The 27,093-nt window shown below is 39.9% G+C and overlaps 1 protein-coding gene across 12 annotated transcripts in view; it reads right to left on the bottom strand.

Moving 5' to 3' along the window:
• The window catches only part of ANKS1B (ankyrin repeat and sterile alpha motif domain containing 1B), a 405,586-nt gene that overhangs the window by 13,774 nt on the left and 364,719 nt on the right, over positions 1–27,093 (bottom strand). For 4 of the 12 annotated variants that reach the window (XM_042890340.1, XM_042890339.1, XM_042890337.1 and 1 more), the window contains 4 exons: positions 17,144–17,272; positions 10,987–11,062; positions 3,047–3,054; positions 1,237–1,323 (listed from right to left, as the gene is read on the bottom strand). In XM_042890340.1, coding sequence (XP_042746274.1) covers positions 1,237–1,323; positions 3,047–3,054; positions 10,987–11,062; positions 17,144–17,272 — 300 coding nt within the window. Of the gene's footprint in view, positions 1–1,236; positions 1,324–3,046; positions 3,055–10,986; positions 11,063–17,143; positions 17,273–22,846; positions 22,922–27,093 lie in introns of all 12 variants that reach the window. The other 8 variants (XM_042890338.1, XM_042890332.1, XM_042890331.1 and 5 more) reach the window with 4 other exon arrangements.

The raw sequence follows: 27,093 nt of genomic DNA on the forward strand, positions 1-27,093 counted from the left end.
CCAGCACATCAGAGAACATAAAAGAAATGAAGGCTACAGAAGTTCCATTTTGACTTAATGGAAGAAAAAAGAGCTGACAGGAATCCCTGGCCTCTCTACTCTGGCAAATACTTTAGACTTGACATAATATATATTTCAGCTTTGTTTTTATTTCGTGCCATCTTCTAGCCCTGGCAGTGCTACTGTATTAGAAGATCACAAATCTGCTTTCATTCCTTCACTTAAAACCTTCCACTTTAAAAACTGCCTGTTTTGTCAAGTTTGAAGGATACTGGGTTAGATGTATGGTGTGGTCTGAATGCACAGCAACACCAAGCAGTTACAAACATTATTAACTTGATGGGATAGTCGAGTTGTCTGAGTTTCCATATTGCTTGGTGCATTTTAGTCACATAACACACACAAAAAAATTTTATATTCACACACAACATCAGTGTGGTTTGCACTTTCTTGATGTCTTAAGACGAGAGAAGAGAAATCCATGCATTATTTTACTCCTCTTTACAAGAATTTTACCTTGGCTAAGCAATAACTCATTGTTCTATCCATCACCGAGTTCTCCAATCTTTCAATTTCTGTCTTATAAATAAATTAAATAATAAAAAAAAAAAGCTGGATCTATTTTGAAATGTAAGACACAAAGCACAGAGGCCTTGCCACACCACATAGGAAGATGAACACAATATGGAATAACAACTGTTATGAAGCTGCAGCAGTTCAGGGAGTCAGATGGGAAGTACCACGAAAATAGCTGTTGGAGAGGCACTGACATTTGGAAAACATACTTAAGGCTCATGTTTCTTATAATGTCTGGCTCTGGATAAAACCTTTGGTTATTGATACATCTTCATGTTTTTATTTTTTACCAAAAACTGTATTGAAGAAAAAATATATGTATTTTCTGCATGTTTAAGGAACTGCACGGGGAAGAATATGGTAAAGAATTTTGCAGAGGCCCTTAGCCAAATGTCTGTTGTCATGAGTTTGCCTTTTAATATCAGAAGGCTGGACACAATGTTCTCCAACTGAGCCATTAAAGGTGCTTCACTCAACCTCCAGACAGAGCTTCTGGAGAGTGACAGTAAGATTACATCAACTGCGGAGAGAAGAGAAAAAAGAAAGGAAGCATACAGTGCAAATCTGTCCCCTCTATGGCCCGGTGCTCTAACAGAGCCAACCTCATAAGTATTCCTATCTGAGAGGAAGACAAAGCTGATATTCAGTGATTGCACATACCTTATTTGTTGCATCAATAAATTTGACTCCTTTGTATGAGACAGACAGGACAATGGTTGGCACTTTCTTCATTTGTTCCGTAGACTTCTGGAACAAAAATGAAGATGCTGTTGGAGTTGTAATGCACTGAAAAAACAGCATTTTTTCTCTTCTTCTTCCAACAAAATGCTTCAGTTAAACAAAAGGTACTTATTCAAATATTTGTCCTTTTCTTGAGCTGACTGATCTTTGGGCTTTTGAAATAGCTGCCTTGTAGTTAAAAAACTAAAAAGAACCCTGCAGTTTGTAGCATAGATAGTAAAACCTCTCCTTTTTCCCAGCATGATGAGAAGAGAATGAAGTTTACCATACATAAAGTGACCGGTCACGTAATCAGGGATTTCCTAAAATAAACACATTTAAAACATTCATCTGATGTGCCCCATTCACCCCCGCCTCTCTTCTCCTCCTCCTGTCCTTCCCAGCTGGAAAAACTAACAGTACATTTTGTGGAACTACTTCTTTGCTGCAATTAGTTGTTACTTACGAATATTTCACTCTCTCTCTCTCACTTTCTTGAAGCTATATTTGTGACATGAGATATGCCTACAGCCCTCCAGGCCTGCCAGTCAACCTGTCAGCCTGATGTTGAATCTTGTAAAGCCAAACCATCTGCACTTCCTACAACGTGGTTGTTACTGTAGTTGGCTTTACACATGAATTAACACAGAGGCTTACTCTGCATTCCCTCAATGGCCAGGTTCTCTTACCTACGGTTCATGTCTTTGTATAAAGCTATTTTTCTTCCACACATGCCTTCAGCATGAGGCACACAGCTAAGATATTTCCTGGCAAACAGATTGGGCATGTATTTGGAATACATTTAAATTATCTGCAGAAGACCTGTTGATTAGTTTACGGATTAAGTTTTCTGAAGAAAGAAAAGGAAAAACAAACATCACGTAGTTTAGAGATGGTCTGAATTCTTTAAAGGTAGAAACAATTATAGGGAGGACTATTCTATACAAAGCTATTATAGATAAAAAATGTAGACAAAGTTCAGCAAATGCTCAGTCATGGTAATATCTACAAATGATCATAGAAAGCAAGCAGACATTTTCTTGAGAGGAAAACCTAAGTTCAGATAATTAAATATGAAGAAATATGAAGAAATATCAGCACACAGAATGAGGGTGCAACCACGTCTAGAATTGCCATCCTAAAAGTTTACAAGAGAGGCTGAAAATGAGTAACAGCAGCGGTTTCGTATTTTTCAAGAGAAATTTAACAACAAAGATTTAAACTTGAAAACACAGATTATATGTGGAAAAAAAAAAAAATCTGTCTAAAAATAGGTGATGGCAACACCAAACGGAAAACAAATGAAGCTTAAAAGAAAAAAAAAACAACAACACAAAACTGCAAGTAAGTTTCTTTTCTGATCTCATTCCTGCCCAAATCAAATGCGACTCCATTTTTGCCAACATAACGTTCAAAGATACACAGCCAACCAAGTTCTACAATTAGTACTGCATGCAGTGAAGGCAAGAATTTCTAATATAAGTCTCAAAAAGAGCCTTTCCCATACATGTAATGGGGAGGACTATCACACCGTTCAGTATCAGACAACAAGATACTCATCTGTCAATTTATCCTGGAGAAGGCTTCTTTCACCCAGAAGCCTGGATGCTTCTTGAAAATGCATTTGTTTTTCTCGATGATAAAACATGCTGAAAAATCTAACAAAATCTGAAGAAGGACACTAATCTGAATCACATTTTTCTGAGTGCAAAACAAAACTGTCTCTGCTAAAATCAGAGCAAGCACATACCTGCGTGTCTCTATAATAGATCTCAAGTGACTCTTTTCATAACATACAATTTCAATGCACACAAAGCCTGGCACTGACTGTACAGAAACTGCAGTACATACACCCATCAGAATAACAAGCAATATACCCCATATATGCTTATATCTAGGCAAAACATTCACAAATATGACAACTTCACTCTCATCATCTGGCAACCCAGCAATCAACCAACTTTTGCCCTTTCTTTCTATCCCGACAGCTACATTCAAGAGCTCTTTGTCTTTCATTTTGATTATTGTAATCACCTCCTTCCTCGCTGCCTTAGCAGCAAAATTCCTCCCCTCCTCCCATACAAATATGTCTACTGAGTTCACTTTAGCTTTTTGGTCTAACTTGCACTATCTGCCATTTGCCATAAAGGTTAAGTTTCCTGTTGGCAGTGTTGCAACAGCCATCTGAGAATCCTCTTTGTACTTTAATTATCTTCCTTATGTACCTCACATTCAGTGGGATCTGTCTAGAGCAGACCTGATCTTTTAGATTTAAGGAAGTCTGTGAACATCAGAAGATGGCATCTGAGTGAAATAGCTCATTAAGATACCACTAATGTGCATATGCCAAATTAGGAAATGAATCAGAGACCAATGGACATTTGCAATTCATTAAACCAAATCGTCTCAGCTGGTAAGGAGCAGTGGACATCCCTTATCAATCTGCAAACCAAAATAACTGCAGGATTCATTCATGCAGAGGTGCTCTGAAAGACAAAAGTCCAGCACAGAAACATGATTTTGCAAAACAACTCGACACATGCATATGCTTGTTGCAACAGAGTTGGGCAGTGGGATAATATCCTTGGTAAGGGATAGTACTATCACAAAAAACACACACTCTATTCCCCCTACTCCTCTCCCAGTGACAGATGAACTGAAGTCCACCATAAAATTACTATTTCTGAGTAGCTTCCAGTCTTCAATAGTTTCATGGCAAGTTGCCATGGTGAGCTCATATTATTTGTTTGTTGTTCATTTCTTCTTCGGTGGAGGGGGTGGCTGCCAGGACGTGCAATGTGAGTTTTCAGAGATACAATACAAATAGTACTTGCTCAGGCACTGTAACTGCTTTGGCTCTAGATTCTAGGGTGTTGACAGTCATCCCAGAGCTTTTATGGTCAGACATTTTGCACGTCTGTGCAGGCCAAGTGGGCATCTCTGCTGGTGCCTGTGACTAGAATCTGAGAAGGTGGGACACAGGCTGCCGTACTTCCTTTTCTCATGCTTTTCAGGTTCTGACCACCACTGTTGAGGACATGATGAGATGACAAAATATTTTTGTCCATCTGGTGCCTCTATGGGAAGCATATGGACCTGGGCCAAAGGTATAGGACCTACAGTTGAAGACTGGCACAGGATGTCATGTATACTGGCATATGGTCTAACGCTCCAAGGCATATTCATATCATGGTAGCAGGACTGGATTTTATCTCAAGTAGAAATAATTATAGTGACAGGACCCTGTCTTTGGGCAAGGTGCTCACTAGCCTGTAACTGGTCAGAGTTATAATGAACTCCATGGTTTGTGGCTGTAACTTTGGCTCTTTATTTTAATAAACAACTTTAGGATAATCAGCTGGATGAAAAGTGAGCATATTCTAGGCTCACTGCCATTGCCTGTCTCTGCCATTGCCAGATGATCTGTTGGTCATAAGGACAGATGTGCATGTCCTGTCTCCTCAAGCGCACTGCAGTGAGGAGTCTTAATGCAGCAAGTCTGCATGCCACAGAGTGAGATTTGGTCCCACTTCTGAAATACCTCCTATGGGACAGGTAGATGCTGACATAGAAGTACTCCATACAAAGCACAAGAACAATAAAGCAGGCCTGACTGTAGACACGGGAGGATGGAGACAAACACTGCCATGCTAAATCTAATGTGACATTTGTTCAGTTTCTTTGACTCCCCGAAAGACACAGTCTCTTTTTCTTCAGAATAAGGGCAGTCAGTCAGTAATAGAAATCTCTCCTTTATTTTGATGCATGGCAGCTGTGTGCAGCTTCCTTGGCTAATAGACTTTTGTAAGGAATAAAAATACCCCTTTACTTCCAAGGAAAAAGAAGAGAGAGGAGTCCCAGTATAGGAATAAATAAGGTATCTACAGACAAAAACATGCTATGTTGCTGGAAGTTGGTGGGAGCACCAGCCACACCGCTGGCATGCCTGACTTTCTAAATGAGCTGCTGCTTTTCTCTAGCTGACTTCTACAAAAAAAATTGCTTCCTGCAAATGTACTTATGGCCAGTCCATGAGAAATAGCCAGTGGAGCCAGCAGTGGGTTCACACAATTCAGTAAGTGCCCTCCTCCACCCAGCGTTCCAAATGGAGACCTCCTTCAAGATGAAGGCACCTTCTGCATAACTGCCTGGTTAGCACAGTGATTGTTTACACAGTAAGGGCTGGGATTTAAGATCCTCTGAGTCAGTATCTGAACCCATTGCTGCCATTACACAGCATGTTGCCAAACCTCTGCCTAGCCTTAGACAGTTCCTTCTTTAAGAAGGAACTTCCTAAACTGCATCCAGTTCCTTCTTTAAGAACACACAAAAAGGGATACAGGAGCAGGGGGACAGAGGAAGAGATAGCAAGCTCAGCTCTGAAGATGTTTTATGAAAAAGAAAAGAGTAGCCTGGGGTTCTTGTTTTTGTTTCCAAACCTGCTTATGAATTTTCCTTAGTTTTATTGAAAAAAACCCCAAAGCCAATACTCACAAGTGGACTCCAGATAGATCTCTATAGTACTACAAATTGTCCTGAGTGAAGCATTTCCTCCCATCTTTTGATTTTGAGCTAAAGGCTATGCAGAACTGCCAGATGTTTATTTAGAATACAAACTAAAGTCCAGATAATTGAATTTGAAATCCACCCAGCCATTGTACTCATCAAATCAAATTAGTCAATGATGACTTAAGAGGGCTTTTTCTTTCTGTGAATAAAGGAATACAAACTAGCTGTTTCCTTTTAAAAAAGAAACATATGCACATATGAAACATACAATGCTAAAGGGCCTTTAATCTTTTCAAGATGAGATTGTACTGCAATACCTTGTTCTACGCAGAACTGAGAGCATTAATCTATCACTTCTGAATATTCTTGCAGTGTACAAAACACAGCATCTCTGTGCACATACACAGGCACAAAGGAGCTGAAGAAGAAATTAAGATGCACACATAGGATGGAGTCCAAATTAAGGTGCTCGCACATCCACTGGATACACTATAGCACACTGCATAATCCACCTCATCTATTTATTTCCTGACAGATGCACAGAAGTACATCTATAGTTAGATTATTCAACTTTCTCATGCTGACCAAAATTAAACCGTGTTCACCCATAGCTTTTATTGCATATGTCATTATATTTGATCTTGCAAATACACAGAGGAAAGACAGAATTCTACTGTGCTGAATCACTAACAATAGGTAAATTTTGTTTACAAGTTTATGAGCCTGTAAAGCTTTAAGATTTCTCTTGGCTTTTTAGTTTTGCAAATGAATCTGCTAGTTCTGTCCTATATTGCTTTTTAATAGCTATCTGAAGACTACAGCTGGCACTGTTACTGTTCAACTACGCACTGGAATCCACTTCATTCAGCACTTTCCCATACTGGTAGCACCTACTAATTCCAAATGGCATCAAACTGCACATTTCAAAACACGTATTGGTACCACCTACTATCATACCTGAAAGTCTGTTTCTTATGTAAGGTTTATGAAGCCTTTTTAAACGTTTGGTTTTGAATGAATCACGTTGACAATACCGTGTATGAGATGAAACAAAAAAGCAAAATTCACTTTTGACTGAGTAGTTTTAAAGCTCATTTTGAAAATGCATTCTGCCTTGTAACAAATATTTACTAACTTCTCACAGTCTAAAAGGCTTAAAAATGCATCACTGACATAATGTAATACCTCTTGAAATATGATAGCATCTGTAATCCCCATGGTACAAGACTGTTTACTTCTCTACAATTAGTGGATGCCTCCAAGCTACATCATTAATGTGAATATTGCACAGGGGATGCACCTGCAACTCATCTGCTTGAGAATGAGATCTCCTTGCTTTTGCATTATCTGTACGTATTATCTGCTGCTGACAGGGCAGTGTGTCCCTCCTGCACCTTGGATTCTTGTCAGAGATCAAGGACATACAGTCCTCTGAACAACACGGGATGGACTGATGGGGATATGCAGAAGGACTGAATGGCCTGAAGACTTCCCACCACTTCTTTTTTTCCCTTTTGAGTGGTATGCATGCAGCTGTTTCACTGCAGGCCCTGCCAAGCTGGAAAGAGAGCTACATGCCCTAAGAGCACAGCAATCAGAGAATCTGCTAGATCTCAAATGCAGTATTTGCTCATGATGTGGTATTTGCCTCTTTAGTTTCACTGGAAGCCTATGAAGGGCAGTAGTCCTCTTCTACTTCTAGGGGAAAAATGGGAATTGAGAAGCAGAAAGGGATTAGCAGAAATAAGCAGACTGTCTGCATCCAACTTTATGTAGGAAGGAGTAAGGAAGGAATGCTCCAGATCCTATTCCACTTTTCTGCTAGCAGAGAAAGAGGCAACTCTGCTCCATCTTCCTCTTCAGAGATATGGGAAACAGATTTCGTGACAGTTCCAACTTTGACTTTTGGTCCTAAGTCAGCAAGATATATAAACACAGGCTTTTTGAATAGAATTACATCACTAGTTCCCCAGAGCTTTGACTTGAAATTGAAACCTCTTTGCTAACAAAAAAAATTCTAAGAAAAATATGTTATGTTCAGGAAGGTGTCAGGATCCAAGAACAGATTCTCAGTTCCCAGCTGCTGCAGTAAATATCTGATTGGTTCAGACTGCAATCCGTGTACCCAACATGAGTGATTTAACATCACCTTAAGGAAAGAGTCTACCTCGCTATGACATTTGTGCCAGTAAGCAGAAAACCATACCCTTTTTACAGAGTCAAGGAATTCACAATTCAGATGTATAAATGCCTGATGGAGTCCACTGCAGAAAACAAGTCTCTTCCCAGCTGCCATTAAACTTTACTCCTTTTCTTTGTTTAGATGCAAACATATTTTATTCTCTCTTCCTGTTCCTATGGTGATTTGAAGTGAAGGTGGCAACCGGACTGCAAACACAGCTTGTAATATTTTTCGTTCCATACTGAGAAAGATGAGAGCCCCTAATTTCTTGAAGGCATCTCTGAAATAAAATTAATATGTCTGTCCTGGTCAGGACAGTGAGATTTAATCTCCAAATAGCAAAGGTCAATTTACAGCAGGTGAGGAAGGGAGATAAGGAGACAGCACTGTCAATTGCAAAGGGAGTCTGTGAAAGAAAATAGCTGGAAACAAATAGGAAACCATAAAATATAAATCTGTTCTTAGAGCACAAATAAGTGATTGGAACAGTAAAGTATAATCCCTCTGATAGGCACAGTTCTTGACAAATATCCGTAATTTTGGATGGCTGCAAGGATCTGCCACTTGGGTGGGAACAAAAAGCACATATAACCCTACTCTCTTATGGAACTCCATCTAATACATCCACATGATTTTTTGCCAACAAATCCATCGTGTGCCCTGCTGGAGCACAATGATGGGAAGCACAACGGATGGGTGGATGGCCAAGACAAGTTTTATGCACTCTGCTTAAAAAATCATTATCTAGCAGACTCCAGAAAGATTAAAAATTTCTTGGGAAGGACCCCAACAAGATACAAGGCTCAGGTAATGTATTCCTCTCCCAACTTGTTTCAGATTTCAGATTTCAGCAGAAAGTTCAGCATGCCATAGTTTTGAAATAAATGCAAAAATAAAACAAATACAAAAATTGAAAATGTCTATCACATTAATATAGCCTTGCATATAACCTGACTGATGAATAAGGTTATACATAAGAGACTGGACAAGTGGACAGAATTACTTACTTGAGATGCAGTAAGATAATGCATCTAGCTTTTCAGTTCTTTTTACTACGTGAAAGGTCCCATTCAGTACATTTAAGTAAAATATAACTGAAAGAAGACACATTTTCAATGACATCCCACCGGTACTTAGCCATAATGAACATTGCATTAAAGTTCAGAATGGCTTAGGACAACCTGCACTCCCAACTCAGAGACACCACCTTACAGAATATATCCACAGGGAGATAGTTTTGCAGAGAACAAATGTTTTTATCATTGGTATACTTTTCCTAAGATAATAATCTGTTCTCATTAAGTCAGTGTTTTTTGCTTCTGATTTGAATAGGAACATGATAAAAAGGACTACCTAGAAAGGACAGATGAAATCCTGATTTAGGATTGTTTCATTCAAATCTCATTGCAATAAAAAAAAAATAAAAATCACTCAAACTGGCAAATATTCTCTCAGCATAATGGTTTCAAAATAGAATATAAAAGAATATACACAGATTATCATACAGTGATAATGTATATGTAAGTGCCCTGTATGGCTCTGTAGACTGTTCATTTAACTCCATCATTTTTATGGGAAAAAATAAACCAACACCTTTAAATTAAACTAGTTTTCAAACAGTTTTTCAGGTACATAATTTAAATTTGCCAAGCTCATAGCATATTTAAAAAAAACCCTAAAAGTGCTATAAATTATTGAGTGACTTTTTTGATGTTTAGCTTCCTAGTTCAGTCACATAACTTACTGAAGATGTCATATGCTGCTATGGTGTCAAATTCTGCCCTAAGATCTGCATCCTAAAAATCTGAAATGCTATATTATACAGTTCGAAAACAGAGTTGGAAGATGGTATACTTGCAGACTCTGTTATTCTCCCAGAACAAGTGCATGTGACTATATGTCTTCACGTGTCAGTTTATTGCTTTAATAAGAGAAGTTTAATACCAGGTAAATAATAATTAGCATGTAATTAGCCAAGAAACAACAGATCTTCAGGCAACCTAGTAAATACGAGTTACTGTTAGCCTTTAGCTTACATGGCTTGTACAGTAGTCTGAGCATGGTAGATATGTAACCAATAAAAAATGGCTGTCTGACTGCATACATTTTACATGTTTTCTGGCTCTATAATTAATCCAAATGCTATAGCTAGTGCTCAGAGGCATCTTGCTTTAAAGACCTATGATCCACAAAATAAAGGATTTCACTCATTCAACTACATAATTTTACATCATCAGCAGACCATCAAACAATTAATTAATTATGCCAGACCACAATATGCTCTATCTCTATAACTATGAGCATTTGTACTCCAAATACAATTGGGAATGGAGTTGGTCTGGTGCTGTTTTCAGTTCCTGGCAGCACTATGTTGAGGACAGACCAAACCTCATAGTAATTTCCTAGAAACCAAAATCAGGCCAAAGAGCAACAGTATAACATATTCTTACAAGACTGAAGGAAGCCAAACTACTGTTCCACTAATCAAACTAAAGATCAAACTTTATTAGTACCTTTTTCATCTTCCAACCAAAGCAACAGCAATTCATACTACATGAGAATACTAATGTGGGTACAGGCATCTGCATGATGTAGACATCATGCCATATAATGTAAAGAACAATAACTTTGGAAACATTAATATACCTACTAGCATATATTTGATAGTAAATTAAATCCATTATCATATATGAGCTATAAATCAGTTCTGTTTATTAGCCACGCTTAAAACATGTGAGAAGTACTCTGAAACAGTCTCAAAGATTGAAGAGAAAATAAAGGACATAACACATGCACTTGCTTTTCTTAGATCACATGCAAAATAAAATCTACCTTCAAATTCTGCTATTACTCCAACAGGCTTCCTAATGAATGCCAGTGGCAGAGGAAAACAAATGCATAACATAATACTGTGAGACCAAAAAAGGTACCAGACAAGTAATCAGCAGCCAACATGATTTAATACTATAAGGATTAAAGAAAGAAGTAGATTCAATAACTTACCCTCATCTTTGCACATGCATCCTGTGTTGATTCTGTGCCTCTTAGCTCTTTTACCAGCATAGAACCTAAATACTAAAATAAAAATCCATTAAACTTCACACAGCTGAAATTTCAGAACAGACAAACATAAGCAGAAATGCACTAAAAATGTCTCAAAAACCACAGTGGTACCAGACAGTTCAATATTGTGTGGTTTTACCTTGCAGTTCTCTGACAGATCACTTAAAATGGTGCTAATCAACCTATGAAACAGGAATGCACAGCATCAGCAGTGTTAAATCAGCCAGAGCCCTCGGAAACAGCACCTGAAATATTCTAGCTTATCATCTCCACCACTCAAGCAACAATCAAGCACTGCAGGTTCCATCCAAAAAATGCCATTTGACTACAAAATGGAGAATCTGCTTTCTTCTTGCTGCTATCTGCCAAACTCGTATCACTCTGTGTACAATCATGGATGTGAAGGGCAGCAGAGATGCTAACCTCTTTGTATTCAATCTGTAGCCACTCTATGGGCAAACAGAGCTTGATGTCAGTAAACAGAAAACAGATCCGAGATGAAAACTAGCTTAAACAATTATCTTTTCCTAAGAAAAGGCTGACCTTGGACTATTATTTCAAAGCTGTTAGTGAATCTGAATGAGGCAGAGTGAGAGGCAACACAGAGTTCTGGGCCCTGGCTCAGCCTGCTAGAAGCTGCCATCCCAGGGCATGCAAAGTTGTGCCTTCCTGACAAGTCCCCTCTCCTAACTCTTCTTCCTCACAATGTGATGTGCTGGTCTGAGCACCTTCCACACTCTGGCAGCAGGCTCTGCTCCACTGGAGCTATTGCTCTGGGAACTCTGTACCTCTGTCCACCAAGAGTGGACTGCACTGCTCTGTTGGGCATGGAGCTGGCTACATCCTCCCTGTCAGCTGGTGTAGAGTGGTCTTGTTACTGTTAACGGGGCTGCACAGGGGTGTTTTCTCCTGTACACACTACAGGTGTGCACATTCATTTATGCGCATGTGTTTGTATAGCTCTGTGAACAAGGGATGATTCTGTGTTTCTATATTTCACATGTGGATTTGGCTTAACTAATGAAAGAGGAAGAGGACAGCAAGTCAGGAAAGGGAGGCAAGAGACCAGCATGGCTGAACCGGGATCTGCTGGTCAAACTGAAGATGAAGAAGAAAATGCACAGGCAATAGAAACAGGGACAGGTACCATGGGAATAGTTTAAGGAAGCTGCTAGGCTGTGTAGGGATGGGGGTCAGGAAAAGCCAAGGCCCAGCTTAAACTAAACTTGCCAGGGATGCCAAGAAGAACAAGAAAAACATCTACAGGTACCTGAAAAAGGAAAGTCCAGGAGGGTATACTCTCTCTAGTGAATGACACAGGCAAGCTGGTAACAATAGACAAGGAGAAGGCTGAGGTACTTTATTTTTTTTTTTGCCTCAGTCTTCTCAGATAACTGCTTGTCACACAACCATCAAATGTTTGGTAAGAGGGGGTAGGGGAAGCAACATCCCTCCCACTGTAAGAGAAGATCAGGTTCATGACTAACCTGAGGAACCTGAACATGTACTAGTCAGTGGGTCCCAGTGAGATGCATCCTAGATCCTGATGTAATTAACCGATGTAGTCACCAAGCCACAGTCAATGATATTTGAAAAGTCATGGCAGTGAGCTGTGGTGACTGGAAAAAAATGCAACATCATTCCCATTTTTAAGAAGGATAAAAAGGATGACCCCGGAAACTATTGACTTATAAGTCTCACCTCTATGTTGGGAAAATCATGAATCAGATCCTCCTAGAAGCTAAGCTAAGGCACACGGAAGAAAGCAAGGTGATACGGGAAAATTAGCACGGGCAAATCCTGCTTGATCAACCTAGTGGCCTTTTATGATGGTGTAACTGCATCAATAAACAAGGGAAGAGCCACTGATGTCATCTATCTTGACTTCAGTAAGGCCTTTGACATGGTACCCCAAAACATCTTTCTCTCCAAATTGGAAAGATATGGATTTGATGGGTGGACTGTTCAACTGATGAAGAACTAGCTGGAGGATCTAGTCCAGAGAGTAGTGGTCAATGGCTCAGTGTCTGGATGGAGATCAGTGATGAGTGGTATCCCACAGGGGTCAGTGCTGGGACTGATACTCTTTTAATATCTTCATCAATGGCATTGACAGTGGAGTCAACTGCACCCTCAGCAAGTTTGCTGCTGACACCAAGCTGTGGGGTGCCGTCAACATACCACAGGGATGGGATGCTATCCAGTGGGATCTGGACAGGCTTGAGCAATGGGCTCAGGTGAACCTCTTGAAGTTCAACAAATCACCCAAACGCAAGGTCTTGCATCTGGGTCAAGGCAAAACCCACTACCGACACAAGCCGGAGGATGAAAGGATTGAGCGCAGCCCTGCTGAAAAAGACCTGGAGGTACTGGTGGATGGCAAGCTGGACATGATCCAGCAGTGTGCCCTTGCAGCCCAGAAAGCCAACCATATCCTGGGCTGCATCAAAAGAAGCGCGGCCAGCATGTCGAGGGAGGTGATCCTGCCCCTCTACTCTGCTGATGAGGCCTCACCACAAGTACTGCATCCAGATGTGGAGTCCTTAGTACAGGAGAGACAGTCCTGTTGGAACATGTCCAGAGAAGTGCAAAAAAAAATGACCCAAGGGATGGAACACCTCCAGTACAAAGACAAGCTGAGAGAGCTGGGGCTGATCAGCCTGGAGAAGAAAAGGCTCTGGGAGACCTGACAGAGGCCTTTCAGTATCCAGGAAAGAAGGGGACAGACTCTTGAGCAGGGTCTGTGGTGATAGAACAGGGGAGAGGGTAGATTTAGGTTGGATGTAAGGAAAAAGTATTTTACAGTAAGGGTGGTGAGGCACTGGAACAGGTTGCCCAGAGATGTGGTGGATGTTTTGTCCCTGGAGACTTTCAAGGCGAGGTTGGGTCCGGCCTTCATCTAGCTGTGGATGTACATACTTATTGCAGGGGAGTTGGACTAGATGACCGTTAAAGGTCCCTTCCAGCTCTAAGGATTCTATGATTCTATGACAGCAGGCTTCTCTTCTCCTCCCCAGGAACACAGATATCTCTTTGCATTCCCACTGCAATGCCATGGCTTTTCTCAAGTCTTCCATCCTAAGTAAGCAACACAGGAGCTGAAGATGTCACATCACTTCTGAGAAACAGATAGGTGAGCTCCGGGAAGAGCAAAAGTATCAAAGGCAAAAGCCTCCTCCCAGAGGATGCTGCAGCTCAGCACTGCTGCCAGGGCCACTTCATTCTGTCACGTTGATTTCCCCTAGAAATACCGTAAGGCTGTTTAAGTTAAAAGGTGGCATGGGATATGGTTTAATGATGGGACTTGGTAGTTCAGGTTGACTGCCAGACTTGATGACCTCGAGGAGGTCTTTTCTAACCTAAGTCAGAGGGTGAACCATCTTCACGTTAAACAAAAAACTGATCAAAAATAACTTGTTACAGCTGAAAGCAATTCGGAACTGAACTACTTCTCTACAAGAGAGGTTTGACTCTCTTGTCTCTTGACCTAGACTGAGATATTTTCTGGAAACCCTTCAGTTAACACTGTATACTGCAGCAATCTCTGACCCAAAAGAAAATGTGTTAATATTTCAACATAGACAGTAGCAAGATGGTGATTAGTGAACAACAATTTACAGAGCATTATAACCAGAAGGGTGAGCAACAACCCTGTTACTAGATAAGGACAGGCGGAAAAGAACAAATAAAGGACATTCCTAAAGGACTGCAGATGTGAAAGGTTTGTAAGCCTAGCAGCTGTGAGTCCAGCTGGGGCCTTGAAGGTGACATGAATAGGGCTTTGGGCATTAATTTGATGGGATAGCTTGATAACACAGATGAGCAACCGATTTTAAAAAGTTCAGAAATTAGAAATTTACACAAAAGCCTACTAAGTCCAAATGTATCTTTTTTTCTGGAAACTTTGCTGTCTGACCTTCGGAATCCTTTGACTTTTTATGGGAAGAATTCAGTTAAATTCAACTTTTAAAATTTATTTTTTAATAGGCTGTGGCACAACAGTTTGGAATTGCTTGTAAAACTTGAAAGCTACTTTGGGCAGGCATCAGGGAAAAAAAGCAAAAACACTGCTCTTGAGCTCATTGCATAACAATAGGAAGGAAGAGAAGAGCTGGGCAGCTCTGGTCCCATCTGCACAACACAAAAATCTTCAGCTGCAGACATTCAAAAGTGTTTCTCAGAGTGGACTGAAGAACAGACAAACAAATCACAAAAGTACTGTGCAATTTAGTTGTCAGAAGAATCTGAAATTCTGTGAGGGAATTTTGCTTTCCTTTCAGAAATGTTCCTTCTTAAAGACACAGCATACGGGAGCAATGTAGAGGATGTCAGCTCAACTGAGTGATATCACATACAATGAAACTGCCATCATTACTAACTTCTAGCACAGGATTTTACTTTATAAAGCTCAGGTATTACAGCGGAGGGAGCTAAGTTGATGTATTGATGCATGGTCCTTAGGAAAGAAAATGTCTCCTTCAACGCCACTATGTTGGATATTGTGATATTACTTCTTTCCTTCTAATCTCAACTTTCTTCAGTGACTCATATGCCTTTCAACCTAGTGCAAAGATTACATCCAATCATGAATTTATTGGATCAAGTAATGAGATAAGAGGTACTCCAGGTAAACTTATTCAATAACTATGAAAATTATTTGAAAAAAAACTTGAAGTCATTAAGCTTCCTTTTCAATTTGACATGCTGCAGAGCAAGAGAGCAAGCCTAAGAACATCACTTGCTGGGAAAGGTGAGAGGTTCCAGTTACTGACCATGGACGGTTACTGCATTCATGGCAATTTCTACCCCATGAAGGCCAAATGGAAGATAAAGATGTGCTTTAGATAGTCTGTAGCACCCCTTCTGCCCCTCCTCAGAGGGATCCAGGCTGTGTGTCACTTGTGCTTACTTAGTCTCTAATGTCTGTATTTCTGGATATGCTTTAAAACAGTTTCAGTAGCTTCAGATCTCCCCAGAAATGCCTTACTGTCTGTCAGAGAGAACATTATTCTAAAAAGAACCCTGGATCCAAGTCCCTTCAAGTGAAGAGGATCTAAAACCCATATCCAGGACAAATGGTTAGCTCCTACTAAAAGCACTAGAACTACTGAGCCGTTCTTCTTTTTGAAATGTTGGCTTACTTCATTAGATGCCCACCTCTCAAGAGAATGCAGTGTCGTAGAACACAATGAAAGACCCTATTCAGCAACTTTACTGGTGCTTTCCAGCAAAGCCAAAAGCAAGAACGTAAGAGTTTAAATAGGTTGGCTGAGGAATGTCTTGAGATTTGTAGAAGCATGAGCCCCAACCCATTAACACTGCAAACTCAAGGTTTTAGAAACACATTTTTCATTTAAAAAACAAAAAACCTGATACATTTTTTTGTACTTCAGAAGACCTTTCCCGCTTTCACAAGCACGTGTAACAGCCAGAGAACACTAATCATCTTTAGCTGTGAAGAGAAGCTCCGTTTCTCCAGAGATGGGAAGTGGGAATGAGTTACAGCTACTGGGACATAAAAATAAATACTCCCTGCCCTGAAGGAACTGACTGCTACTGCTACTTCAAGCCATCATCAATTTATGTGATGTTTGAATGTCCCCTCATCCCATGGATGGAAAGCACTGCTTCAAGGACCATGACCTCTATCTTCCCCAGCTCCAATTCCCAAAAATAAGTGTATAAAATTCAGGCAAGGCAGTACTTATTTTAAACAACGTGCACTGAACATTAAATTAGACATAAGGATCCCAATATTATGTTGTTTTACTATTTGTCATATAAACACTAGACAGGCATTTGTGAAGGAAGATGAGTAGGGGTGCTTGCTCTCACTGTCATTTCTACAACACTTAGACACTTACTGATAGTGTCATTTCTCTATCACTATTGCTACGTGGGCTGCCATATGTATCACCAAATTCATAGCAAAATGTACTGTGCATTCTTGTTTCTTATTTGTAACAATTACAGTATTTCAGAGGAAGTATTTTGTTTCATTTAAAGTGATTGATAAAATAGTATAAATGAAAAAGAAGTTTTCAAAATCTAAGATTTACTCCAAATCAAACCACTGAATTTATAAATACTTACAAATGCTTTATAATCGCATGACTGGAAGATGAGTTTCTCTGGATGATGTTGCCAATATTGTACAGGTGTTGATGCTGTGGCTTCATTTGGAGGTCGTAAGGTAATTGAAGGCTCTCCCCAGTCTCCCGTCTGAAAATCACAGTTGTTCATGATATAAAAAAAATTGCAGTCAAATTCACTATAAAGTAGCTCTCCGTTGTTGTGACCAATTAACACTAAAGTTTTTTTTATCCATATAGAGCCATGTAGAAGTTGCATTCACTTATTTTAGTTACAGAATTTTCATAATTTAATTTATAATTCAACTCACCTACTGGCGTGTTCAATGATAATGAAATCTATTTACATTTAGAGTAAAATCTTCCTTAAAAATAATTGTTTACAGTATGTGCATGAGGATGAGAGTGCTTGAAAAAAATAATTAGGTGCACAAAAGTGCCATTCATAAATTCTGTTCTTTGCTTTACAAGAAAAATTCTTCCGTTATCCAGCATATATAACTGATAACTAACTTTCCTAAATGGCTAAATAACAGACTTTCCTTTAATCTGCAGACGTAGTATATACTCCTCAGATATGAGCCATTCTTTAATCTCTTTATGAATATTTACTTTGATCACCTTCTCTTGATGTCTCTTTGTAGAGTTACTAACTTTCTAGCCCTTTCACACCATCACTCTCATTGAGACGTGTGGTTGTCTTCCTGGAACTGGGTAGGACTGTAGTTTGTTGCCAAAACCTTTTGGAGGGCACCCTCCCTTTCAATGCAGGCAGCTGTACAGGAATCCCCACAGCACAGCAGAGCTGGTCTGGGCCTCACCTGCCACTGAATATTTCAGACATGATTTTACTGGATATGGACTGCCATTTGGGCTCTTTGAACCCTTTGAGGCTACTTTCATCTACAATCCCATAGATGTGGGCTTCCTACTCTTCCCAACACCTCTTACCTCTGCCATCAGCCCCACTCCTCCCTGTTTTTTCCAGTCTGGTCTGTCTCAGAATTCCCTTTCTCTTCTCTCTATGTATTTTGTGCACCTTATCCTTCTTCCTCCCTTTCACCTTCTCTCTCTATTCTAACTATTTTACCTTCTTCAAGATGATTATTTCAACTTGGATTATCCTACTTCTTTCTTTACCTGCATATATATCTGTATATTTTCTGTGCATGTAATATTGTTACAACGTGTTGAAACTGATATCATCATTTCACACAGACTATGGCTAGAAGTTAAGACTTCTATATCAAGAAGTTGTTCAAGCATCAAAACACATGAAAAAAATCTTATTGAAGACATTCAAAAGTCTGGCAAACCATCACATCCTACTAATTAAATCGAGACAGAGTAAACAAAACAAATACATCATTTTTAGGTGTCACAAAATAATGAAATGACACACATTTGCACAACTCTGCAATGAAAAGCAAGAGATAAATCTGGAAACATCAATATTACCCTATGGAAACTTCAAGTAAGTGAGCATCATAAAACAAGTTGAACTTACTTGATGTTGACACTATTAGTACATCTACAAATTATACAGCGTTACAATTTCTTTTTTGCCTAGTTAAGTTGTTCATTTGCTATGGGCTATTACTTGAACCTCAAAAGGGAAGCAGTAGTAATTGCTTTAGTTTTGGCATTCTGTATCCATACAAACAAATCTTTCTGACCACTAAATTATAAAACCCTTTGTCATATTTAATCTGAATTGAGAATTTGATTTCTTTAAGAAGCAGCTTCCTTACAAAATATGGTTTCAAACATATTACAAGGGGTAAAGGCCTGCACCATTGTAATTGCATTTTGTAAATGTAAAAAAAACACTGCAGATTGCATTTGGCTACAAGAGCAGGCGGACTACACCCATCACAACTTCCCACAGCAAGCTGAACTGTTTGTAATGAAGTGTTCAAGGCCTAACTAAGGAAACACTTTTTTTTTTTTCTTTCCCCAATGAAGACATATTCCTGCATTTTTTGTGTAAGGAAACCGATCTCGGGAGGTACATTCTAACCAATTAGCAAAAGGTTATAACAATGGAACAGGAGTGAACTCAGGAGAGAAACGATAAAAGTACATCTTTTGACCATCTGTCATTCCACTGAGGAAGCCCAGAGATGACAGTCAGGGAGGAGCAGGATTTCTACAGAATAAGGGACATGGGGTAGTGCTCCAAAACCTTTCATTGCGCTGGACTGCTTGTGCCTGTCCTCATGTACAGAAAATGGACGCTCCTGATGAATTAAGAAGGGTACATAAGGAGTAAAATGAATGCATCATTTTACAGTTTTAATATCTTTCATACAAAAGGGAGTGAATGCATGGAGAACTGTGTTCTTTCCATCTATAGATAAAGTGTGGTGACAAGAGGAACTGACTATCTCTCATACTGGTTCAATTTAATACAGGAGCTAGGAAGCAATAACCATGAGGAAACAAAAATTAATCTTTCATCAGGCTGATAACACCAGTGTATGACACACTTGGAGAGGGCCTGTGAGGAAACTGTACATTTGTATCCATTAACTACTCTATAAATACATACAGTCATCCAAATATTTCCTCCTTTTATACTAGACAAAACAAAATCAGTACGGTTGCCATATGTGTCTCTAGGATGATCTAGATGCACAATATTGCTGAGATTTAGGGAAGGCAAAGAGAGTGAACTTCTGCTGTTCCTGACAGATGTCTGCAGCTGAAGAACATTCACGTACTCCTGTACAGTTTGCAGAGAGAGCAGCTACTAGGGACAACTGCACAAATATCATAGGTATAGGTTATTAAGATGGATGTAGGAGATGATTCCGGGCAGCCTGGTCTGGTGGTTGGTGACCCTGCACATAGCAGGGGGGTTGAAACTAGATGATCACTGTGGTCCTTTTCAACTCGGGCCATTCTATGATTCTATGTAGCAGGATGAAGAGTCATACATAGTCAGAAAAACTTCTTTTGTAACTACATAAAACGTGTTTTTATATTCAATAGAAGCAGCTTCTGGTCTCATTTTCCTTTATTTGTTTTCAAAGTTCTTGTTTTCAAGATTCTTAAGTTTTTAAACTGTATTGTTGCTTGTATTCAGATCTTAGTTTGAGTTACAACAAGATACTCTCCAAAGCCAAATATCATTAGAAGTATAATTTCTATTATATATTCCAATTAGATCTTCCCCATCTGATTTCCTTTAAAAAAATTTTTTTTTAAATGAAGGGGAAGAAAAACATTTAAACAGCATTAAGGCAGCTGAAATACTTTTCAAAATCTCATCTGGGCTTAAAAACCAAAAACCTCTATTAGAAAAAGAAGTTCTTCAGCTCACTCACAAAAGTCAGATACTAAAACTCTGAGACTTAGGATGATTATGATTGTGTCATGATGGCAATTAACTCCAGTTAAAATACAAAGGTGCAAGAAGATCTTTGACCTAGAGAAGAGCTGAGATGAAGTCCGGGGGCAGAAAAATATGAATTACAACTAATTGCAAATCTGAGGAGCTGGTGTCAAACAGCTCACGGTTGATGCACTGAGATTCAGGCCTTTAATAAGCACTCGAACATTTTCAAGCACTGTGGAAACATTTGTAAATGACTTTGCAGGACCAACTATGATATTTAATTTAGTTTTTCAAAATACTTATAGGATATGGGTTGTCTTGTTTGAATATTTAATTTGCAATTATAAGAAATAATCAAACGTTTAAGCTTATGCATTTTTTATGAGACAATATAGGTATGGAGATTTTTTTTAATCTGTTTGAAAAGTGGAAAGGCAGGAGATAATTTATTCCTCATCTCACTTCACAGCTCGTCAGACAGCTGTGCAATTCCTCACATGGTTTTCGTTGTGCTGCCTGTGCTCTGGTGTTCCTGCCTCCCAGGGTCTCTAGCCAGTGTCTTTCCTCTCGCTGGCCTCAGTCACCTTGAGAAAAAAGATGCTTTGTTCCACGTTTTGCAGGTAAAGAATTTACATCTCAAAGCTGTTTCAAACAAGGTGCCAGAATGGATGAGTTCCAATGCTTTTACAGTGACAAATTTTTACCACAAAGGGTATGGATTTGAAGACCAATCTCTCATGCCCTTGCAGTGCGTTAGCCAGAAAATGAGTGAATGTGCACTTCAGGGCTCTTGGAAGGGTTAGATACTTGATGTCAAATGAACTGCAGAAGTAGATTAGTACTATTCGGCCATTTTTACAAGTGTGGCACAGATTATTTTAGTTCATCTCATTCCCTGAAAACCATATTTGACTTGCATTAAAGGCACCTGGATCAGAGGTAGTTAAATCTCACTAAATTCTATAAAATCTAACTCCTGCCTCATCTTTATATTAAAATGATGAGTTAAAAAACATCCCTGCTCTGGAAAAGCATGCCTGTTTTTTAGTGGCATGAACATATTCGTTTTATCAAGGCCTACATCTTGTAACTCTTCACCTGTTGAGGCTTCATGACTAGTTATGGGAACATGCATCAGTTACCATGACAACAGTAAATTGGAACACACAGATATTCTGCTTTTTGCTGAAAAATTAATAATTTTTGCTCTGTAAGAATTTTAAATGTTCTGCAGGCCAGTCAAATCCTAATTATTTCCTTATTATTCTCTTAGTTGTTTTTATATTTATTTTTTGAAATTATGGAAATGGGCTCATGGTGTACTTATGTTTTAAAAGACGAAAGCTCAGTAGCCAAAATGGCTTCTCCCTGCCAGAAATACTGAGAGAAGGCAGTTATATAACAGAAACATCTATAGGTTCTCCCTCCTCCAGGGAGACCTCACTGTGGCCTTCCAGGGCATGAAAGTAGCTTAAAAGCAGGAGGGGAACCAACTTTTACACAGCCTAATAGTAACAGGACAAGGGGGAATCACTTTAAACTAGAAGAGGGGAGATTTAGGTTAGATGTTAGGAAGAAATTCTTTACTTGCAGGGCAGTGAGGTACCAGCATAGGCTGCCCAGAGAGCTGTGGGCTCCCCATCCCTGTTGGCACCCAAGGCCAGGCTGGATGGGGCCCAGGGCAGCCTGAGCTGGTGGGGGGCAGCCCTGCCCACAGTGGAGCGTTGGAACTTGATGATATTTAAGGTCCCCTCCAACCTAAGCCATTCTATGATTCTATGAACCTCAGAACCAAGCTGTGCTTGGCCAAGTCTGAACTCCTGACTCTTGTGCTCACCACACTGCAGTACAGATATAACCAACTCTGCTTTCACTTGCACAGCACATGAGGCTTTGTCACAGAAGTTATGAAAATTCAGAGCACTGCCTGTGCTACCTCTGATTTCCAAAAGGTGCCTTACTGCCTTTGCAAACACAGCACGTTCCTCAGCTGGGCAAAGCCTATAGATTAAGACAGAAAGGGCAGCACAACACACTGTGGGGCTGAAACTGTGCAAACTGCGCTGTTTACACTGTTTCGCGCTTTGAAGAAGTGAGCAAACAACAACACCAAGAACAGAAATCAAAGCTCCCACCGAGCAAGACGTCTGCTGGCACCTCCACATCCTGTATGCGCATCATACAGCCCACATATGCTGACCACACGGCACGATACACGATGCGTGCACACAGAGTCCCAAAGGAGAGTGGACAGGTTACAAACTTTTTTTGTAATTCCAACAACATGACACCCGAGGAGAACAGCACGGCGACAGACTGTACATCCATAGAGTGACAACATAGCCATTTATCACTGTATCTTACATTATGAACCTGATGGATCGATGAGAAAGGATATCCTGCATTCTGGTTGGTCCAGATCTCACAGACAGAGGACTGCTAATATAAACAGAAAACTACATCTCATCTTGTAAATATTAATGCACCGCAACTGCCAAAAGGCAGGAATAATTAAGAAAAGGCTTGCAATAACATTAAAGAAGGAAGTAAAACAGCTGTTAAAAGTATTTTTTTTTTTTTTATTTGCTGATAGAATATTTTTGGATGACTGGAAGGAAACATAGCTTATCCAGTGATGTTAGAAGAGGCTTCAAACTGTGAGTACAAGAAAACAATTTAGTCACAAGTGCTGGTGATGTAAAGAGATAAAGTTATGCAGGCACAAGCAGAAAACGCAGAGAGTAGAAGAAATATTGGTTACTTTCAGCTTTCAGCAGGGAGGAAGTTTGAAGTCAACACCCCTAATTAAGCTTCAATATTTGAATCTCACTCTGCTGGAGACTTTCACAATAGAGGAAGGGAAAAGCACTGCAATATAGTCAACAGGAAAGATTAGTTTTCTTTGTAATAATTATCAGAAAAGAATTGCAATGGAGTGAAGCAGTCAGCCACCATCTCCTTCCAACAACATTTCCTTTGCATATAGAGATACAGATAATATTACCTTTGGTATTGACCATGGCTCCACTTTGCAATAAAAAAGTTTCTTTCCACCTTCTATGTTGTTTTATAGATAGCATGTAGTAGGCCAAGCAAAGTAAGCATACTGCAGCATCTCTAACAAAAGCAACAGAGATAGGCAAGTGCAGTGTTCACCAGCATCCATTAAATATTTCCTTGTTTGGACAGTCATCAAGAAAGCATCTGTGGCACCTCAGCAAAAGCTAAGACAACATTTTACAGTAGCCAGGCAACTAAAACAAAGCAACTGCCCACAGTATCTCAGGCAGGCAGCAACAAAAGGCAGTAGAGATGCATGAAAAATTCAACTGCAGCATCCAGAATATCTAGCGATTAATATATCAGTAATTTAACAGCAGCAGAGTGTGGACTGCTGGTCCTTGGCAGCAGCAGGAATTCAGCATCAATGCTCAGAACAGATAACCCTTGAAAATGCAATTCCACTCAGAAATAGGGCTCTTGATCTTACCTTTAGCAGCCTGAAACCTGGCTGCCTGGCTGGCGGCAGACTGGGCCACCAGCTCTGGTCAGCACTGGGCAGACTGGCACCCTTTAGACAGATGACTGAACTACCAGACAGGCTGGTGGCTGCCTAATGTTGTTATCATTCCTTATTTCATGATTTCAAGTGCATGCACACACATCCTTTTCCCAGCTTCAATAATTTTTAAATTTTCCCATATTCAGTTAATTTCTTCTTCTCTATCTTGTTTTTGAAGTTCCTTGCTTTTGCTCAGTGACAAGCAAAGTTCTATGTTTTAACAGCATTAATTAATTAAATTAGTTAATTAAAACTTTGGCTTTGGTTTACTACCCACTGCCTCACCCTCTGCAATTTGCTACATTGCAGTCAGACCACCCCTGTGATGCACAGGTGTTTACTGTGCAGGGTCAGCAGCACCCACCCCTCCAGCTACTCCTGTTGCACGCTATTAAGATATTTCACCACTTGGCACTAGTTATCTTTTTCCCCTCCTCTGTGTGTCAAGCATGTCAGCTTACTTCTGGGTGCTCCATCCACGCCCATCACTGTGATGCCTATCAGAGGCTATGCTTCAGCTTTTCAAGAACAGAGTAAAAGTGAAGGCATTTCCATGCCAGGTGCAGCATCCCAAAGCATCTGGCAGTCAAGAAAACATCCTTCAGTGCTGTTTGGATGCACTATCTGAGGTCCTGAAAGTGGTAAGGAAATCAGCTCGGCACTGCAAACTAATAGACATTTCATTTCTCTCCAGCACTGAGGGTGGTGGTAAAGGGTTGCCAGGATGTTGTATTGTACAGCCAGTTCTCACTACCTTGAGGTTGTCCTCCAGTTCTGCCTCTGCTGAGGACCTGCCCTTAGGAGTGCCTGGTGCCTCCTGCCAGAGGCTGGTATAAATAAATACACAATACAGCTACAGCTGCCTTGGTGCTAACTCAGGAATAGGTAACATGATGCTGCAGTAAGTGCATATGCAAGCTTTAAGTTGCCACACTTTAAAAAAGGCAGGGAATCAATCCTTTCTTACACATGCCGTGCTGTCCACCCTGTTCCTCCCATCCCAAAGAGAGCCCTGTGGGATGGTGCACTCACTCCAAGAGCTGGGAGCTCTGAATCTGATGCTGTGCTCCAGCCAAGGGAATTCACACCTACGTGTATCACCTTCCTCCTCCCTGGGTTAAAGCAGCAGAAGACAGGCTGTCTTCAACCCCTATTATAAATGAAGGGAAGTCTTCCTTAAGTCCTTGGAGAAAGAAGAGTGCATAAAGTCAGTTTGAAGCACTCACCTGCAAGAGACAAGTTCTGGGTCCCGGTCTCTGCTTCTTACCTCCAGAACTAATGGTTTGGAGGATGTAGGATTTAAATTGCCTTTAAGTAGAGGTGACTTGATTTATTAAAAGAGGACCAGCAGCAAATGATAATGTGAATGTCTCTTGAATGTACGAATGGCCAGTGGGAAGTACAGCCGTGCAAAAGTCATTACTCAGTTCTGCACTCATTAATGTTTGAATGGCAAAGGTACTGATATGCCATACAAAAGGAACATTAATTTTACAGAAGGTAATGAATTCAAATTCAGAAACCAACCTTTTCCTTGCACCACTGTAAAAATATTTAGCATTTCCTATATGCATATTTTATGTCTTCAAAGTGCTGAATTTTTTTAATGAACGATGAAATCCCCCTGAGAAGTACTGAAAGTTGCATACCCCTGTGCTGAAGTGGAAGAAACCACAAAAAGGAGAAAGGTTAAGTGAGCATCTGAGGACAGGAAATAGGCAGTAGGAAGGAGGGTTGGGATTACAGTTCAAACACACCCAAATTTCAGTTCCCAAAACATATGCCCTCAAAAAAGAAGGAAAATAACTAAATCCATGCATGCACTTCCACCATAATAATCGGAAATACATTTGGGCACCCAGTACCATTCTCACAGTAGGCTTGTGAAATAACATTTTCCTAAGGAACATAGCAAACAACAGCAACAAAAAGCAGCTGATTAGTATGATTAGTATCAAGCATGCATTTATCTTATTTGTATGCATTTATCACTTGGGAAGAACAACATTTCAACAAGAATGTGATATACTACGATACTACACTTTTGTGATACTGTATTCCCTTGTAAAGCTGTAGGTGTTCCATACATAAAAGATTTCCATCTAGTCACTGTAGGACACAACTCTGATGGACAGGAAGGGAAAGAAAGGGAACAGATTTCACAGTACCATGCGCTACTCATGACGTAGGGGCTGGCTAACAGTGCTAGAGGGAGGAGATGAGGCTCCATGTCCTGCTCTCCACTTGCTTATCTCCCTTACTTCCCCAGTAGTCAGTTCTGACATAATCTCTGACTCACTTTATGACTATCTTTTACATGAGTTATTTTACAGACATTTTCACTTCTGTTTATATAACTTAACATCCATGATTTCAAGACAACACATTTACATACACTGTTCCTGCTAACTTCACCTGTGAGAGAAGTCAACAGGGCCTAACTATCTCAGACACCTGCAGTGAAATTAGTAGCCAGTCACTTCACAAATTGTTTCTGCATTCCCATCCGCTTCAACTCAAAGATTTACTGGAAAAAAACGTAGGACAGGGCATATATTGGTCTTCAATGTTGCTGACTGTGAAGGAGGTAACTTAATGCGTTGTAAAGTGAACAAAATTACCCAAGAAGTTAGCTTAAGCTCCATCTCTAATGAAAAGGATGACTTTGCTGATAATCTGAAGACATAAATTACTGAAAGTGATCACAGGCAGCAAGGCTGATAATGGAAAGGGTACTATTTATAAAGAGAAGAAAGAAGGAAAGCAACAGAAAATTATACCTGGAATTCATATTCAGAAGGAACAGGAGCTGGGTAGAAGGCAGCCCTGACATATTCAGCATTGGTCAACTCGGTGGCACTCAAGGAGATGTTGAAGATTTACCTAAACTAGGAGCAATTATCTTCAAAAAGTCATGGAAGATACTTGAAGCAACAAAGGAAGGGCTAAAGAAATATTTAGGTGGGGAGAAAAGAAAGTTTTGGGAAGTTACTGTCAGCCTAAAGGCAGGGGCCAGCAAAATTGTTTAAAAATCCGGTCACCAGATGTG

This window comes from Lagopus leucura, unplaced genomic scaffold, assembly GCF_019238085.1.
Source record: "Lagopus leucura isolate 7727_CA_CO unplaced genomic scaffold, USGS_WTPT01 Super-Scaffold_100159, whole genome shotgun sequence".
Taxonomy (NCBI): domain Eukaryota; kingdom Metazoa; phylum Chordata; class Aves; order Galliformes; family Phasianidae; genus Lagopus; species Lagopus leucura.